Consider the following 19,398-nt stretch of genomic DNA (forward strand, 5'->3'; position numbering starts at 1 on the left):
CAATGTGTTATAAAAGCTTTGTTTTACATAAAACACGTTTTCCTCAAACGTGAAGCTGATGCTCACAAGAGAGAGAGAGACAAGTTATTCTGTTATTAAAAGTGGTTTTAACAGCACAAGTAGCCCTTAGTTTGCTGCTATTGATACACCATTCACAGTTAACATAATTATGCATTTAACTTATGCAGTTTAATGACACAATGCGAATTGCAGTGATTGCAATTCTCATATAGGATTATTGGAAGTTTCTTTACACAACTCATTCAGACTTTGCATTCATCATAAACTTATCAGCAATGTAAAATGTGACTCTCCCCCAGGCTAAGTTTTTGGAATGTGACCCAGCCCCTAGGGCAAGTATGTAAAATATGACCCACCCCAACACTTCCAGCCAACCCCTCATAATAACTGAAGGCTCCGTCAACCATCTTCTGTCTCCGTGTGTCTGTCTGTCTTTGCCGTCATGTCTGTCTCCAAGTGTCTTTCTTTTTTTGTTGTTTCTTGTTCTGCCTCAGTCAGTCAGTCTATTTAGGCTGCGTTCACAAAAATGGTGGGGGGGGGGCTGGAGGAATCGCTATTGAAATCTTATTTTTTTCAGATCCCCTCAATACCCTAAAAAATTCCCAAGCCCTCCCCCGTCTATATGTTCAAAATTTTTAAGTTCTCCCAAATTATCATATTGCCGCATAGTCATTAGGCATAGTAAAATAAACATGTATTGCGGAGTTCTCCACGCAGATGTTCGACACTTCCTCTTATCAGCAGGTTGTAGAGCCATATACATAGGGCAAGTTCTTAAATTGATTCATTTTAAATGCATCAGTGGACTTTTTGGATTTATCAGTCTAAGCCGACTTAGGTTTATCCAACTCTGGCTAGGTCAATGGCACCAACAAGATCACACTAAATGACAATCATGAAAGAGTATGCAAATTGTCAATTCCTGGCTAAATTTTGCCAAACTGTGAAAAACTGAGCACAGTAACCTACCAAAAAAGTATTTTTTCAAAAGCACAAGACATATACAACTTAGATGGCACTTTAAATGTTTTACAAAATTGACAATACTGGAAGGTTAAAATATTCCATCATTTAAATGTTCTAATCTCAGAAATTTTGGGTGTGATGATTGTAAATTTGGTAAAAAATAAATAATTCCATTTAGTCACATTTTTTTCATTTGAATTATTGACTTTGCTGTTCAAAGTTTTACTTTTCTGCTATTGTATGATGGGATGATAACATTTCATTCACTGCATGAAATTGAAAAGAATGGTTTTATATATTGATTTAAGGGCTCGAAATTAAATTTCAAATATGGTGGTCCATGTGGACCACCTAACAAATATTTTGGTGGTCCAAATTAAAATGTAGTGGTTTAAAGTGATTTTCGAGAAAAAAAACCGTGACTTTTCATCGTACATTTGTTGAAAATCAAGCACGGAGACTCCATCTTTTTCTCTTACATTTGATTATTCTCATTTGCCAGAATTCAAGATTCCCTGGTAACTTAAGTCTCCTGGCCTTCCATGTGTTGCTGTATGGTCTGACCTTGTGTACAAGTATGTTTCACTGTCAATTTAGCGTCCTATCGGAGCCAAACTCTTCTTCAACTACATCAGAGTCAAAGCTATGATTGTCACTGCCGGTATTCAGTGACAGTGACACTGCCCGTGGGCAGTAGCGGGGCAGTAGTTGTATTAACTTTATATTTTGACAATATTTTTATTTAGTTTATACCACTGCGTTCTACTCCCTACAGAATATGTTGAGCTGTCCAGTATTCAGCTTACCAACACAGCCTGTGTACGTGTACCGTGCATTTGTATCATTGACAAATAACTTTCAGTCTAGACTCTAATTCAATATTCGATAATTCACCAATATTCAGTTATTTAGGCTTTGTTGTGTTTCAGCATACTGTAGAGAGGCACCAAGAAATTTTATTTGATACAATGCATAGAAATATTGAAAAAATTATAAATAGTTGCAGCTTCTGTACCGTTACAAGGCCAACTTGACATTTCTATGAAAGTTTAATGGCATGCATACATTTTAAAAATTTTTCGAGATTAAAGTCATAAAAATACTACAAAACGGTTCTAGATTTTGTTTAATTATTACTAACATTAGAACCATTTGAAGACATCAAAATGTTGCGAACTAACACATTGTCAGGTCCCCTATAGGCAGAGCAAAACGTTCAAGTCCCGCCTCGACTATCCCCCAGAATTTTCAAACCCCTGAATTCCTCCAGCCCCCTCACCATTTTTTGTGAATGCAGCCTTATGCCAGTCAGTCAGTCTGTCTGTCTTTAATTTAACACTACGTTCTTGTTGAGGCCAAAGGCCAGCGTCCCTCTGGTCTGGTCACAAGGGTCACAAAAGTTGTGCGAAAAGGTATTCTTACTCTTAGGTTAGCATTCACATTTGATTTATGTATTACCCGCATGGCATCTTCCGACCTTTGACCTCAACATGATCAGCAGAACGACTCTTACTTTTTAATTTCTGCAGTTTCTGGCTGGTCTTCATAACGGGCAAATGGAAATAGTGGTCTGGCGATGCCTTAACATTTACTGTGACACAACTGTAATACCTACTTCTGTATTTTGTATGTTAAAATGTATAAAGACTGTACAGCTGTTGGAACAGTGAATGCTAAACTAAGGGACTGGTCAGTTTCTTCGGCCTGGGGGGGGGGGCGGTTGATTATTTTTTGCTGACGTCAAAAAGTGACTGACCCCCCCCTATTCCAAATTTTGAAAACAGGGTGACCCCCCTATTCCAAATTTCGAAAACAGGGTGACCCCCTCCGCACGACATCGGTAAAACAAATATATATATATATATATATTATATATATATATATATTATATATATATATATATATTTTACTATTTACATAATTTTATTTTAAACAGTCATTCTGTGTTTTAATGAAATTGTTGACATGTCAGTTGTAAGATAGGAATTTCAAAGAGTCAATTTTAAAGTTTGAATACAGTACATTTTGAATGAGCTGTATTTTGAATGAGCTGTGAATGTATTTCACACTTTCTATGCTTAACCAGATGTCCTGAACAGTTGTACAGAAATGGATGTCAATCATTGATATCAGAGAGGAAAAAGCAGTAAATCCAAAACTTTGATGGGTGACCCCCCTATCACCAGAGTCAAAAACAGGGTGACCCCCCCATGAATTCAGCCATCCTATTAAATCTCCTGAGAAGCCATAGAGAGCTATTTTTGCCAACTCTGATGTGGGCAGTGTCTGAGAGGACCTTTTCTTGTAACATTGAAACCGTAAAAGCACAGCTAATAATGACGAAAACTGCCTTTTTAATTGTTATGTAGTCATAAAAAAGCATCTTTTTAGAGAACACCTGAGACACAAAGGAAAATAGTTACATCAATGAGAACGAAAGATATCTTGTCATTTTTCTATCTCTGAAATAAGTCACTGTATCAAATATATATATATTGTGAAATATTTGTGCATGTTGCTTTCTCATACTGAATTCTCATAGAGACTACAGAAAAGTATCAGGAATTTGTCATGCTTTCCATATGAATTGTAGATTTCATAATGGCACACTTTCACTAAGCAAACATCAAGATATCTCTGACAGATATCTCTGATTTATTAAAGTATGGTGCCCGAAGGGCGCTCCGAAAAATATGAAACATCCTGATATCTCTGATATATATTTCTTGCACATTGAAGTCATGCACCGGAAGGGTGTGCTGCAAAATGTCTGATATATTAAAGTAATGCGCTTGAAGAGCACACTGAAAAATATTGAACACACTCTCTGATATATGTGTGCCTGATATGTTAAAGTCGGGCATGCTGAAAAATATCTCTGATTACTAAAGTTACGCGCCCGAAGGGCGCGCCGAAAAATGTAACTGAATGATGAAATTTGTGACTGACGCGATGCATTTTAGGCAATGATGAACCTGTATCAAATTCAAAAACACACTGACCCCCCCTATTGGGCATTTCAAAAACATGGTCACCCCCCCCCCATTAACCAAAGTCAAAAACAGGGTGACCCCCATGAATCCACCGCCCACCAGGCCGAAGAAACTGACCAGTCCCTAATATGTATAGTACAAAGGTTATTGGATATTACATTTTAATAAAACCTACTTTACAGCTTCAAAGACAGTATTATAAATGACACACTACAGCAGCCTATGTAGATTGTGACGCATCAACTGTGCCAAGGACCGGACCTAAACCTTTCATATATAATTTGTGAAAGGTCGAAAATTTTATTTAGATTCTGGATAAATTACCTTCAGGCAAGGCATAAATTGTGCTGTCTCATGCCAGGGGCAGACAAACTGTGTCGATATAGTCACGGTTTTTCATGGAGTTACTAAACCGGGGCTGAGGCAGGAGACAGCGTAAACTTCTAGTTGGAACTTGTGACTTAATTCTTTCGGTCTTCCATTGTGTGTTTCTCTCTCTCTGTCTCTGTCTCTCTCCGTAAGTAAGCCTGTGTCTGTCTCTCTTTCTCGCTGTTTGTCTACGTATATCTACTTTCGCTGTCTGTCTGTCTGTCTGTCTGTCTGTCTGTCTGTCTGTCAGTCGGTGTCTGTCTCTCTGTCTCACTGCATATCTGTCTGCGTCTATTCCCCTAGCTTATTTGTGCCTTCTCTCTCATTGACAACAGGACAGCATGTCCATTCTATCTATCCTAATTTCATTTTTGCATAACGTGCAGTGAGAGTTGTGAGGGTGGCGTCACGTCGATGGAACATCGAAGGAAGTTCGGTTAAATCAGACACATAAACTGCAGGACTTTCTACGCCTCTCGCAATTACAACTGAAAAACCGTCTTTAAATAGAAGATTGATTTCAGGTCGTTTATCAGACGCCTTCACCGTCGAAGTGTACAAAGGTCTCAGTCGGTATTTGTTCTTTTGTGCGATTCTGACAAAGGTGCACAATTAATGTCGACCAGTTCTATTCTTGCATAACACAGGAGTGGCTGTGTGACATGAACAAAGACCAATACGGGTATCTAAGGTTGTTCTTTATAAGGCCTTTGCGTGATAATTCAATCATTCCAGTAGAAGCGAGACCCGCTTCTACCACATAGTGGGGACATGTTGGGGACACTCTATATGTGTTCGTGTTTCTGTAAGAATGAGTGCCTGTATGTGTGACTGTGTGTCGGTCTTTGTCTGTCTGTTTGTCTCTCTATGTCTGCTATCTTCAGTATCTTCTGCAGAATGTTATCTTTTGGTCCACCCTTTTCTTAGACAAGTTCTTTACTTAGAGACGGATACAAAAGTCTGTGCATCGGACCATAAAAGGTAGTGTGTGTCCATTTCAACAATTTTCCCTGTCAGATTTGTGAGAAAACTGCATGATAACTGACAGACAAACTGGTTTAAGATAAATTTATAGAGGAAAGGGCAAATAAAATTAATATTGCTGAACTGTGCATGGACAGCAACTAATTGGCATGAACTTTGCATATCGCCATATACCGGAACTTTTTGACATGAACTTTGCATGTCGCCATATCAATTTCAAAAATAGGAAAAAAAGGAGTGTCGATTTCAAAGGTAATAAATCAGGGGACTAACAACTTTAGTATCGTGACATTCACAGATATATTTGCTTTCGTCGAATCTGGCATCGTCACTCTTACACGTCTCTCTTTTCGATCACCAGCACGATCAGCACACCATTATCATCATCATCATCATCATTATCATCATCATCATCATCATCATCATCATCATCATCATCATCATCATCATCATCGTCGCCGTCGTCATCGTCGCCGTCGTCATCACCACCAACACCACCACCACCATCACAATTATCACGGTCATCACGCAAGTAGACATTCTCTGTCTTTTACTTCGTTTTGTGGAGGGACCGTGGTTGATCCGTTTCTTTGCCAACGAATACACTTTTTGGTGTAAAGTTCATATTGGTCGCTGCTATGCCAGATGTCCATAGAGGCTCTTTTTTTAAAAGTGTGTGACAGAAATACCACAGTTCCCTCCAACGCGCGCCCAAGTAAATTATAGGGTCAACTGAAGCCCAGCAACGACCCTAGACGTTGAATATGTGTTGTGATTCCAGACAAGGATTACGAAAACCCTTCCTCTCAAATTTATTAGGCATGCGCATGCGTTAGACAAACACTCACGACGAAACGAAACAGAACTCCATTTTGGCGTAGAATATTTTAACGCCAACAGGTAAATCAATAACATGTTTCCGGAAGTGTACCTTTGAACTATACCAGCTATCTTCCGAGGCAGAAACACTGTTCGTGCGCTAAGTACTCGAGCGTGTCGGCCGATCGTCTGAGGTGAGGTGACCTTGAACCAATAATTCACTAAATATAGGAAGTCAAAAGTTAAATATTTTGTAAAAAGGCATACGTGATTTCCTGTCTTATTTTCGTGAAGGCAGTCTGTATTGCACAGGGAGCGTAGTTTTAATATCTGTTCTTTGCCATATGGAACACTCTTGCCGGAATCATTTTGGAACATTTGGAGAGTGAAGACGACAATTATGGGGAAAATACAATATATATTTTTATCTAAACTTTTGTGACTTAGATGGTTTTTCAGGTCACGGCCCTGATATTTGCACGTCACGAAAGTATTCTTTCGTTTTGCTGTCGGTGGCGAAAGCCATACTAAATAGCCGTAGCGAAAAATATGACCTTTGATTTGATTTGTTTTCGCTGAACTTTGAACTGCCTTCAGGCCTGGTGATGTACTCGTGATACGTTTACAATTGAGAGATATGGACTCTGAACATTCGGTCACATCTAATTATAGAAATTATGGATTTATTGTCGGAAACTTTTGTTACAAGGCCAACAAAAGCATAATCCAGAATAGGCAACAACTTATAAACAACATTTCTTCCGTAAAAAATTAGCAGACTGCAGGACTGGCTTCTTTGGTTGCATCATGTCTTTTCGCAGAACGCCCTCTGTGGCCAACTTCATTAAATATATCGCCGCTTTAGTAACGACGACATCGACCACTTGGAGTGCACCAAGGTCTGACAGATATGCAAAATCACTGTTTAGGGTTGTAATATTAGAATTAACATGCACGATTACCATTCTGTTACAGTTATCAACAACCTGGACTCAGAAATGGTATAAAGCTGACACGGACTGTTTTACGATGACAAGAAAGAAAAAACGGCCGAGAAGATCCCAGCTCGTGTTTGATGACGTCATCGCGAAGCTGGAGCAGAAAGCATTCGACTTTTACAGAAAACATATCAATTTTAACACGCTGTCATTCGTTGCAATAGGGATAGTGGCGCCATTACTGTCCGCCTGGATCTCATATCACTCATATCGAACGTATGACGATACGTATGCAAAATCCTTGGCAATGTCTTGCTTTCCCTTGGTGAGTAACGCTATTTGAAATTCAAAGAAGCAAACATTAAACACGAGTGGACCTAATTTTGGATAATTGGATGGTGAAGTAATGGCTGTTTAATCTGCAAATTAAAGCTCATCTGCTTTTCTTTTTAAGTTATACCCTTGTTTTTTTATGAGTTTCATAATACTACAACATTCCGCCTTAGGGCAACTGACACTTTTGAGAAATTTGAAAAATAAAAAGATCCAATTACCCCAAATTAGTTCCAATCGTGTTAATCAGTATTAACGCTAAGTGTAAAATATTAATTATTATTTTTAACAAATGGGCGACAAAAACTTGATTTGCACCACAGGTTTCGGAATAAGTTCACAGGGCACTTGTAGATTTGAGAATTAAGGTTTGAGAGTCTGAAACTCTGCCTTTGATTCTCCGAACTCAAGATAGAATCATTTCTGTTGATACCACATTATAAGTTCAATTTCAGCCCATTTCTTTCGAACTCAAACTCAAAACTCAGATTGAAGATTGGGTGTCATAATTGCGCGAATGGATTAGAAAAATCGTCGTTTTCAGATATATATTTTCCATTTCTTAATCTCAATTTTTACACCTCGTTCCCTTCAGATTGCAAGTCTTTTGCCACTTTCGTTATTACATTACGGGAGTAAAAATACAGAAAACTCATTTTTCCTGGTAAAAGTGGCGAAGAACATATTGTTATTCACTGTAAACTTTTGCAGAAAAAGTCTCGTAAGTATAACGTCTTTCCCTACTATATGACTAGCAGTATGTAAAATAATCGGAATCATATATACCAATCCATAATCCGATAACACGAGGTCAAAATTCGTGATTCAACATTTATAAACACAAAACAGCTTGGCGATAAAGTTTGGCGACTCTTTCTTTTTGATATATAAATGGTTCAAATTTATCTAAGTACCGACAACTGAGGTTATCCCGACAGCCGAGGTTATCGCGATAGCTTGCTAACATGTTTAAACTTTTGACCTGTCAGATAACCTGTATCGTGCTTCTGCCATACGTCTTGCTGTCGGTCGTCATTCTTGAGCCGAGGGACTGGGATTCGTTCGATACGGATTTCAGCATGGTTACTATTCTCATGGTCAATGCCATGATCTGGTCCCTGGCTATAAATCCATGGCTAGCCGCAGTGTACGTCAGACGGCGAAAGCTGAATTCCATTTTGGTACGTCTTAGGTTATAATTTTTAGGTAAATACTAAACACACAATTTGAACTGTTTTAGGAAAATTACATAACATGAAAATTGTTATTGAAGTTTGTTATAAGGGTAATATTTTAGAAAAGGCTTAAAATTGAATTTATACATCTTTCTACAATTATAAAGCGCTTACTAACACTGAAATAAGAAAAATATATCAAGATTTCTTATCACAACCAAATGACCCCTGAACAGCTCAAAACAGTGTTTAGATATGATATTGATAAAAACGTGCGATTATGATGAAAATATTCGAGACGATATCTACAGCTGTAAGATCTGGTTTACATATCTGGCGAAATTTGTCACCAGCCTTGTGTATCAGAAGTGTTTGTATAAATACAGATTGAGTTTCACGTAAAATGTTCAGCCTGAGCACAATAAATAGCTGAATGCCAATCAGAGTAAGTACTATAACTGGGCCTTATTTGTTAAACATATTTTATTCAAGCCCGAATAGCTGCGAATTTTACGCATTATTTTCATGATTTTATTTTCAAACCAAAGTTGGTTTGTGTAAATGTGCTAACTGATGGGCGTGTATAGAAGTATCACTGGTCGCTGATTTGGACCATGCCTACACGTCTTGACAGGCTGAATAATAAACCGGTGTCGCACTCATAAAAATGACGCCTCCACGGAAAGTATAAAAAAAACAAAGCAAAACAGTATTTCTTGCATATATACACATCATGATCATACCAAAATCAACATAATGCCATTTACTTGAATGCACAACACACGATGGCCCACACTTTGTTTTTGTAATCTTTATTAACTCTGTCACATGATTAGTTTTTGAAAATGGCGGGAAATCTAAAATGATGTTAAAACGTTTGAATTTACATGCCACTTTCGACACTTATGACAGTGTTATACACCTTTTCAGTCTTTAATGGGTCTTATTCAAAGAAAACTCTTGGAAAACTGAGGATATTTTGAGATCCGTTATTACACTTTCGCAGCTATTGGGGCTTTAAGTAATCCATAGACGGTAGAGCGGAAGAGTACGCTGTCTGTGTGTAATCATAAATTTGGTACGATTGTGAAATAGCAACAAATCTGATAATCATATACTGCATCAGTCACTTATTGACCAAGTAAAGTATATGGATTAAAATTTCACTGTACCTAAACACGGCCTTTCCTAGTATATTACACATCATTCAACATACATGGATCAGGTAGTTTGATGTTAATTTGTTTTTATTTGAGTATTTTATCATATATCTAAGTTGCATCACAGACAAAGTGTTGAGCAGAAGTCAATAATGTTGCAAAACGATGTTAAAAGCAATCTTTCAGAGTGAAGATAGACTGTTCGCTAGAGTCTGATTCCATAGTTAGAAAACATTTTTCTCGCATTGGTGGCCATTTTCCGTCCCTGTTGTCAATTTGGTAATCTGTATTTTGTATATTATGTACAAATATAGCAAAAGTGAGATAAACAGATAAAAACGAAACAATTGTTGCGTATAAAACGTGAATTGATGAATCAAAATTCAACGAAATGGCTCATCATTTTTGGTCGTTTTACCATTTTAATCCTTTCGTACAGACTTTCATATTAGACCCTGAATCAGAAACCAAATCCCGGACGTTTTAGGCAACAGCAACGAATCAATATCCAGTAAGTATGGCTTCGTCGCGTGATAACAATGTTCTTCACACTTGCACACCAATGTAAGTTCTACGTCGAAAGCTACTTTGAGTAAAGAAATATTTAACGTTATAACCAGTGCCTAATGTGTAACTACAAGTAAAAGATGAATTATGATTCATGGACAACTCCGTTGCTGAGCTGCTAGTTTTAAAACTTTGGTTACTGCACAGGCGACCCGATAAGTATTACTGAGTTTTTCACACTGTTTTCTCTATCATTTTCTCTTCTTTCTTCATGCTCTGAATGATCGGAATAAATAAAATAAATGGTTTATATAACCTAACCTAGCCTCTGTGACTCTTTATTTATTTTACACTCCATTACAAGGACGTATATCTCTCATACACACATGCTGTAATTAATTAGTCAACACAACTAATTATGCTAATCCGTGGACTTATCAGAGGTTGGTCAACATCGGAAAGATAGTGATGTTAATGAAAAAGTAACCATTCCTATCTTTCGCGATGTTGACCAACCCGTAAAATCCCTGATCAGTCCACGGATTAGCATAATTAGTTGTGTTGACTAATTAATTACAGCATGTGTGTATGAGAGATATACGTCCTTGTAATGGAGTGTAAAATAAATAAAGAGTCACAGAGGCTAGGTTAGGTTATATAAACCATTTATTTCATTTTTTCCGATCATTCAGGGCATGAAGAAAGAAGGGAAAACGATAGAGAAAACAGTGTGAAAAACTCAGTATCACTTATTGGGTCGCCTGTGGTTACAGACGAGTCATCAGTGTACTGCTTTATCTCTGCTTACGTGCATCCATCTTTCTCCCCCTCTGCCTCTGTCTGTCTCTGTCTATCTCTCTGTCTGTGTCTGTGTCTGTGTCTGTCTGTCTGTCTGTCTGTCTGTCTGTCTGTCGGTCTGTCGGTCTATCTAACTATTTATTTTTGTAAGTTCACAGATAAATTAAATTATTTTCTACATATCATCTAGGAATGACAACACAATGGATCGATGAAGTCAAGGGAAAATTGGCTAATTATTTTATTCGTCGTTGGAATCAATTTGATGTGAAAATGCTACGGAAAGAGATATACCTTTAACGGAATGAAAATGACAATGCTGACCTCTGGTGGCGCTATTTGGTTGGACTTTCAGAAACGCTGTCTTTCCAGTTGTTTTATCAATCACGGCTTTCGATTGCTCCATATGAACCGTTCGTTTCGAGTAAAATGCTTTATTTTTAAATCGAGGACAGTCCTACGTGCGTCTTACCAACATAAATCTCGCACCGTAAGTGATTTTGTCCAAGGTTTTTCAATATCATATCTTCTCCATATATCAAGGCTCTTTGTTATGAGCGAAGTCACGTGACCATTCAATACTACGATACTTGTGCCTTTTGAACTTTAACAGAGAGTATAATTCAAGAGATGAGTTCAAAATAAATTTAATGTCTAACGACAACTAATGAACACCCTCATTGGTCGTTTGCAGTTTTTTGTCAGCGAGATTACTTTTGAGTACATCACGTGATATACTGGACGGTCCCGGAAAGAGGAAGTGTTTGACGTCACAAGTTTACGACAGGTGTACTAAAATGTAACGGCGATCATGTAGTACTGTGTTTGTCACAACAGTTTCAAAACATGCCAGTTAAAATGCAACGTGTACTCTCTACTATGACAATAACCAGCATTCATAAAAACAGCGATTACAGTTTACAACATCGAGAACCAATTAGTTTTTTACAATGGTAAATCCTGTCCTGATTTTGTAAATCAGTGGAAATCCAAAGTAAGAAAAAAAAATCCAAAAAACAAAAGCCACAAACGTGAACTGAGAGTTTTTAATATCCAGTGACCTTATTCTAGCTTGATAGGATCAGATTAAAAGGCAATGTATTCTAATAGAAGTTACATAACAATGTGTTTCTCTGCCACATATGTGCAGGAAAGTTTTGTTTTCGTACCTCTGTACACTAAATTATCCCGTTATCAAAATTTACAGCTGGTGTTCCAGACCTCGCATAAAGGCTAACAAAATAAAAATAAAATAATGACGATTTCTGCCTCGCGGACATAGATAAGCCCTTCCCATGTTTACCGGCTTAATATTTAACCTTCGCCACTCCGTTTCAAGATGAACATTAGGCGAGGTCGTGCTTTGAAGTGGATTACCATGTGATTTTGCGTGATGACGTAGAGAATTAGCGGAAGTGTATATTTATATACATATTGATCGGTAGTGAGGAGAAAGCACTACTTCGCTAACGGTAAAACAATACATTTCGACAGGATTACGTGAAGTTACATGTCCGTTGATCGGCTTTGGTGTCCTCTGCTACAGTGCATCCATGTTATTACGTAAAGATATTGGCAGACCTGGACACCTCGGAACCAACACACGAAATCATCGATCCGCTTTCTAAGTTGACGGGGGAAGTGAAAGCCAGGTGCCTAAAAGGTTAATAACATAAGGTATTGTGGTCAGGTATGTCAAATTCTTGTACCTAGTTATGAACCAACAACTGTTAAATATGTCACTCTAATTTACCTGCTAATACAATAGAGATTATGCAAGGCCTCCGATAAAAATCAAAAACAAACAGTGCCAAACATATTGAACATTTTTGTTGTGAAAATCACGCGTTACTCCCGAACAAGGGAAAATCTAGATGTCATTGGCCATGATGGGGCCAATTGTTAATTTACTGTGTGGATTGCTCTGCATGTCACTGAACGTGGTCAATGTTTTACTAGGTTGTACGGACAGGCGTCCGTTCTCACATCTGCATTCGCTCACAGTCCCTCTATTGATTCGTTATAGTATAGAAACTGTCCGCCTTGGATAAAAACCCCACTGTATCATCCTCCGTGTGTGTAATTAAATTATGACGTCACTGGCAGACAAACGATACTCAGATCGATCTTTAACCGAGTGAAGAGGTAACTGATCCGGTTGATTTTCCGGACAATTCTGTTGCTCCCCGAAAATTTAAGTAAACAAATTTCCGGACGGGTCCCGTAACGGTCATTATCTGACTACTAGTCGCCATGGTAACACTGCATCAAAATATAATAATACGTATAAATTCACATTAATGTATTGACTTTATAATAGAATAATACACGTGAATTCACACGAGTCCACATGAATACAGGCGTGCTCAATATAAGCAATGGATTCTTGACTGTATTCATCAGTACATGTACTGTTCAGCTAAAATACAGGCAATAAATATTCCGTGCAAATACTGTATTATAAGGTTTTCATGTTGTGTAAGATATTTAGGGCAGACACCTGATTTTATCAGATCAATGTTTTAAAAACCATACATATAGCTGGCTACAGCATACACTCCCATATTTCATGAAAGTAGGGGCGGAGGGCGGAATAATTTGATATTTTTAACATATGTATCGGTAGACGCTAAAACAATACTGGTGGATATATTCCGTTCGACAGGCCTTGCAGTGCGGTCAGCATGAACGAAGCGCCGGGTCTGCGTGAACGAGTTCGAGATCGTTTGGAGGTCTGCTGCACCAGACTGCTACGGTTCGGCGTTTTCAGACTTGCTATACCGTGGATTTTAACAAGTTCCATGATCGTCATCAGGGTGTCCCGGTCGGCCGCAGACGACGACGCCCTCTACGTCTCCAAGCTTGGCAAGTCGCTCACACCGACGGTAGGGATTGGCCGTGATCCTGTCACTTGTTGCACCTTTTTGGTAATGACGTCACTACGTGTGAAAAGTATTGAAAATTTAAAATTTAAATTGCAGCGTAGCCATGTCCGTTTGCCAACTTCCGCTTTTCTCGTCATGGTATATCATCACAGATTTCTCTCACAAAGTGACGTCATATTTTTTGAAATTTTTGAGGAAATGAACCTCCGAAGGCCAATGCACGACTGAATCTTCCAGTGTAGAACTAATCCATGCGCATTTGAATATCTGTGTCTCCTATCAGGGATCTATCTGTCCTCTACCTGTCAGCGAAGTTCGCCAGACAAGAAAAATCACTTATTACGCAATGTGAAGAAATTCAATGTCTACATTCTAGTGTAGCCAGACACCTGTGCACAGCTCACTTGCAAATCGTGACCATGCTTCCCAGGTTTATGCATATAAACATATCAGTCTGTCAAACAAAAGTTGATATTCTCATATATGGTGTTCTTTATTGTTTGTAGGTTATACTATGCCTCCTGGGGTGTCCATTCGTTGTGACCCTGGCGCTATTGACAGAGTTCTTGTTCAATGTCACAAGTACAAACTTCATCGTCTTGTTAGCAAGTCTTGTAAATTCTGTCGTCTGGTCTGTTTTAATGGTTTACTTTAACGTACTTCTGCACTTGTTGGTAAGTGAACAGAATCTTTTAAAATCTATTCATCTATTCTCTCCACTTGTAAAAAATATTTTTAAAAAACTACAGAATTTTAAAAACACAGTAGGATAACTTTTTATGTTTCAGTTCGGGAACCTATCAAATATAGTAAATTAGGATTTTTACGACTGTTGTAAATTTTTCGTCAAAATGAGACTATAACCTCGGCTAGCTATGGCCCCTGGCAAGACCGTTGCTAAGCAACAAGCCCTAACCAATATGGCGGCCAGTGTGAAACGGCCGCCCAGCTAAAACCATACATTTTCTGTTGATTTCAGTAAGAATTATACACAAAACAAACGAACTTTAAAAACACGCGAATAGTGATAAATTTTCATTTTATTTTAAGAGAGGTTATATCGATAGTAGTTCTGACTCCATGAGGGTGCAATACGTATATCATATCGTTTCTATCATTACAATTCTTTTGTGGATTTGAGTTGGAAAGTTACCTACAGGGACCACATAGCCGTAGTCATCCAACATTGTGATAAAATCTTGTTGATCTCTGACTTCAGCACTTCTTCGCCACTATTGTGTCAAATTCAAATTATCGCTGTACCGTTTGAAGCATACTGATATATCTGGTGTCAAATTCGGAAAGTTAGTATTGGTATTGTTAGTGAGCCTATACAACAGTTTCCATTGCGTAACCGATGGCGCCGTTGGTGCGAGTTTACACACGACAGTTGAAATAGTTTGAGAGCTGAAACCTCTACCCGGAAAAATTCAGTGAGTTGGTTTTTCATGAGCGTGTTGTTATTGTCAAACGACCCCTAACTTAGGGAGCCGTCATTATTTACGGCCTGGGGGGGGGGGGTCGGAGGAATTGCTTTCGAAACTCCAAAATTTCGAGTAACCCCCCTGCCAACCATGACGTGTTTGAGTTACCCCCCCTCTCTGCTACAGAAAATTTGAGTGACCCCCCCTCCCCCCAAAAAAAATTGGGAAAGTTAAATATCTATACAGTAAAATGGATTGCTGCTGCGACAGGCCCTGTACAGACCCTGATTAAACCCTGTGGTATAGGTCTTTGTCGGAAGGAGGTTCCAATTGCTGTGGCAGGGGCTTATGTACAGGTCTGTATGCAGTGCTCTGGTGACATGCAGTTATTCTGTAGGATTTTTTTTCAAGAGGGGGAAGATGTGGTGCGAAAGCACCACAAGAGACCGCATAAGTGGTCGCGGGGGGGGGGGAGGTCAGGAGGGGGGTGTCCCCCTCCTGCCATTGGAGCTTTTGAAAATTAGAGGTTAAAATGGTGTTATTTGGTGTCACTTGGGGAGTATTTTTTTCGTATAAAAAACTCAAAGGAAAATAAATCTGAGACAGTATTCCAAAACTTATATTTCAGTTCACTGATTTCAGCTATATTTTTTGAAACCGAAAAAATAGCGACAGACATACATTTATTCACATTTATTATTTATTGTTATTTTCCTGCAATAAAAGATTGGTTTGTTGTCAAGGCCAAGGCATTCAACTGGTTTAAACTTTATAGCATCAGAATAAGCTTGCTTTACACATTTTCCCCTATCGGTAACCTATACAATGTAGAATATAGAAAGCAGACGTTTCTCATTAATGATCAGGCAAGTATATCAATCTTTAATCAGGAAATACTGAAAAATGTACTCAGTACTAGCCTCTAACATAAGGCTTGCCACGTCGAATAGCTGATCATTCTCGTCTGAAGATCACAATAACGTGAAACACATAGTGTAATGAGATTTTAGTTTCTACTTGAAACCACCTGTATTATGATTTATTATATTATATATATATATATATATATATATATATATATATATATATATATATATATATATATATATATATTATGTGTGTGTGTGTGTGTGTGTGTGTGTGTGTGTGTGTGTGTGTGTACACAAATACCGAGTATGAATATACATATCTTTACTATTATTGTTGTATTAATTCGTAACTCCACTAAATGCTTCAATACATGTCAACAAAATTGAGTAGCCCCCCTTTCTTGTTCTCCACTTTTGAGCAACCCCCCCTTGTAGCTTTCGATTTTTTGAGTGACCCCCCCCCGTCAGATTCCTCCGACCCCCAGGCCATAAATAATGATGGCTCCCTTACGTTTTAAGCAGGTTTTGCTGTACATTTTACTCTCGGTTCCTTTCTTAGTCATCAACACTGTGGTTTGTGTTTTTGTTTCCCGCAGTTTCAACTTCTTGCAATGTTTATCAAGTACATACTGCGTCCAATGTGTCAAATCAAAGTGGTCGGTGACGTCATCAGTGGGATCACTTACATGCAGCGATGCATCATGGACGTTCGTGGTTCAGGGGCAACAAGTGGTATGTACTTTCCGTAATAATAGATAAAAACAAATAATCATATTAGGTTGTTATTACGAGCGGCTTGTTTTTTTTAAAACGGCCTGTGTAGATACACAGTCACCTGTGGTCGGTCTATTCCGCTCGGCGTCTATGCCCCCATAGACGTGTGTACATATGCCTCTACTTCTCAGGCATATGAGACCGACCACAGGTGACTGTGGTAGATAGGAAAAAATCAAGACCATGCTATAGAACCAAGCCTATGCAATCAATTTGAATCGGTAATTTGATTTGGAGTTCATTTGATTTGCTTGGTTATTGGTACACGATGCCACTGTTTAATACTTTTAATCCGTGCATACTCTCACAGGCGTTCAGCAGCAATCGAAAACGAAGTAGAGACCCGACCATGTGTGGCATCCCAGGTGTTGCGCGTGTCGGATAACAAGACAACCGTCATGACGATGTGGATGTCAAAGAACTGAAAAGGGTGCATAATGAACTTTGCCATTTTGAGGACCAGCTGAGAACAGTCTCATACTTGCAGCGTTGCTTGTCTAAGGAGTACATCACACTGACACTTACTATTGAATACCATAGCTTGTCTGATTGACGTCCATCGTGAGTTCTTCATCGATGCCCAGTTTCCAGACTACATTGAACAGCAAAACAAGACCTGATTTCTGACGTCATCTAAATGGACACTGAAGAGAAGAGAAGATAAACTTTAAGCATTGATAGACGATATAATGAAAAATTCTACAAGTCTTTGCTTTGCTACCCTTTTTGTCACGTTCACTTGGATGTAAATGGAGTCTCGAAATCGACTATTTATGTTGCTATAGTGATGGGAACTTCCGGTGTAAAGCGGTAAGACTCGCTAACTTTTGAACATAGAAGGAGCGAAAGATAACAATCAGAGACAAAAGGAAAGAAACAACAATGACTATAATTTATACCACTTTGGCCACGTGACCCTTTGCTTTTGCCGTTCATTTAATACTGTAAATCCATTGCAGTCCTATTGTTCTCATGCAAATTAGTAAGACGCAACACTTTTATTCACATGTTAAATAGTAAACCAACACTTTTCTCAATATAAATCATTAGCATATCAAAACAGTATTGGCTTTGCTTATTTAAAATAAGAATAAAGATGTGACGCGACGGTATACTAATCTGTATGGATAATTAATGCACCACACAATTTGTTGCGTAGAAGCACACACAAGAATTTTTTTCATAGGGAATTCAGGCTCCGATGATGATGATCAGATGGTGAAGATGATGATGATTAAACATTAAAAATGAAGGAAAATAAAAATATAATAGGACTCAGTAAAGTTGTTGCTGTTGTTATTGTTGTTGTTGATAGTATTTGATGAAAAGAACAAAGTATGGGTTGCAAATTCAATACAGCCTAACTATACATGTGCGTTGCAGCCTAACTATACTATGCGTTGCAAATTCAATACAGCCTAACTATACATGTGCGTTGTAGCCTAACTATACATGTGCGTTGCAAATTCGGCTGTATTGAATTACGCCCATCCTTCTCGAGACCCCGACTCAAACTCGACTGTCTATGGGAGAACTGCCCATGTTTGGTGATAATTAATACAACCAGGTGTGATTTTAGACGGACCAATCCGAATAAAGGTATTCCTCATAATGCAGGTGTTTTCTTCTCTAACCACCACTGATTCATATGTAAATTAGTATAGATCGTTGTTTGCTGTGTTGCCATTTACTTGGATTAGTCAGTAAGATCAATTTGATATTGCAAATGATAATGTTCGTGGTCAGGAGCTTGTAAACATCACTCGGCCTACGGTCTAGTGAAGTTAACAAGTTTTCCTGACCAAAAGTATGAGGTTTCCATGCAGACCACTCCAACACGTGCTATTTCTGCCACGAACAGATTGCAATTTCAAGGTCACTGAGGACCCATGGCACCACCTTGTGACGTTCTTGACAAGATTCCAGTATGCAGTACTGACTCGGAGAAAACGTATTCCCCCTCTCCCTTGCTATATAGTGCATGTATTTATTTGTCTCTAAAGTTAACTCATTCATGCAAATACGTAGAAAATATTCCATTTTCACTTCACTCCGTGTCGCTTTCATTTGGGGATTTCATATCTATCATTTTAAATTTTAAGTGTTCAATAAAACTTTATAAAAAATCCTAAGGACTCTTTTCTTCCATTTTTCATTTTCTTCAAACCCTGAAATCAACGTTCCCAACGACTCTCCCGTGAACGACGAACACACTCTGGCAGCTCATCGAGGGCAAAAGAATTTGACCTTTCTTTTCTGTCATAAATGATCATGAAGTCACAACAGAAAAATGGGTCAGATGAAAATCCTATAAGATCCTATAAGAGTTGATGGTTGAAGTATTTACTTTTATTGTATACCTTTTATTGTATATCTTTCTTCA

The 19,398-nt window shown here is 38.3% G+C and overlaps 1 protein-coding gene and 1 long non-coding RNA gene across 2 annotated transcripts; both read left to right on the top strand.

Annotated features, from left to right (window-relative positions):
* Positions 1 to 6,202: 6,202 nt before the first annotated feature.
* On the top strand, positions 6,203 to 11,735 carry LOC139116864 (uncharacterized). The gene is made up of 6 exons (XR_011548402.1): positions 6,203 to 6,346; positions 7,128 to 7,415; positions 8,019 to 8,144; positions 8,413 to 8,604; positions 10,198 to 10,269; positions 11,254 to 11,735. It is a non-coding gene; the product is annotated as an uncharacterized lncRNA (long non-coding RNA).
* Positions 11,736 to 12,411: 676 nt separating this feature from the next.
* LOC139116863 (uncharacterized) lies at positions 12,412 to 18,127 on the top strand. Its single transcript, XM_070679595.1, has 5 exons — positions 12,412 to 12,753; positions 13,729 to 13,948; positions 14,455 to 14,622; positions 16,838 to 16,973; positions 17,326 to 18,127. The coding sequence occupies exons 2-5, from the start codon at positions 13,748 to 13,750 to the stop codon at positions 17,352 to 17,354; spliced, it is 534 nt and encodes a 177-aa protein (XP_070535696.1). The 5' UTR covers positions 12,412 to 12,753; positions 13,729 to 13,747; the 3' UTR covers positions 17,355 to 18,127.
* The last annotated feature ends 1,271 nt before the right edge of the window (positions 18,128 to 19,398 follow it).

The sequence above is a fragment of the Ptychodera flava genome, chromosome 18 (assembly GCF_041260155.1).
Source record: "Ptychodera flava strain L36383 chromosome 18, AS_Pfla_20210202, whole genome shotgun sequence".
NCBI classification, from domain to species: Eukaryota; Metazoa; Hemichordata; class Enteropneusta; family Ptychoderidae; genus Ptychodera; species Ptychodera flava.

Coding starts and splice junctions, on each gene's coding strand:
- LOC139116863 (XM_070679595.1), top strand. CDS start 13,748: ATGAACGAAGCGCCGGGTCTGCGTGAACGAGTTCGAGATCGTTTGGAG. Junction 13,949..14,454: donor GCAAGTCGCTCACACCGACG/GTAGGGATTGGC, acceptor TATTGTTTGTAG/GTTATACTATGCCTCCTGGG. Junction 16,974..17,325: donor TGGTTCAGGGGCAACAAGTG/GTATGTACTTTC, acceptor ATACTCTCACAG/GCGTTCAGCAGCAATCGAAA.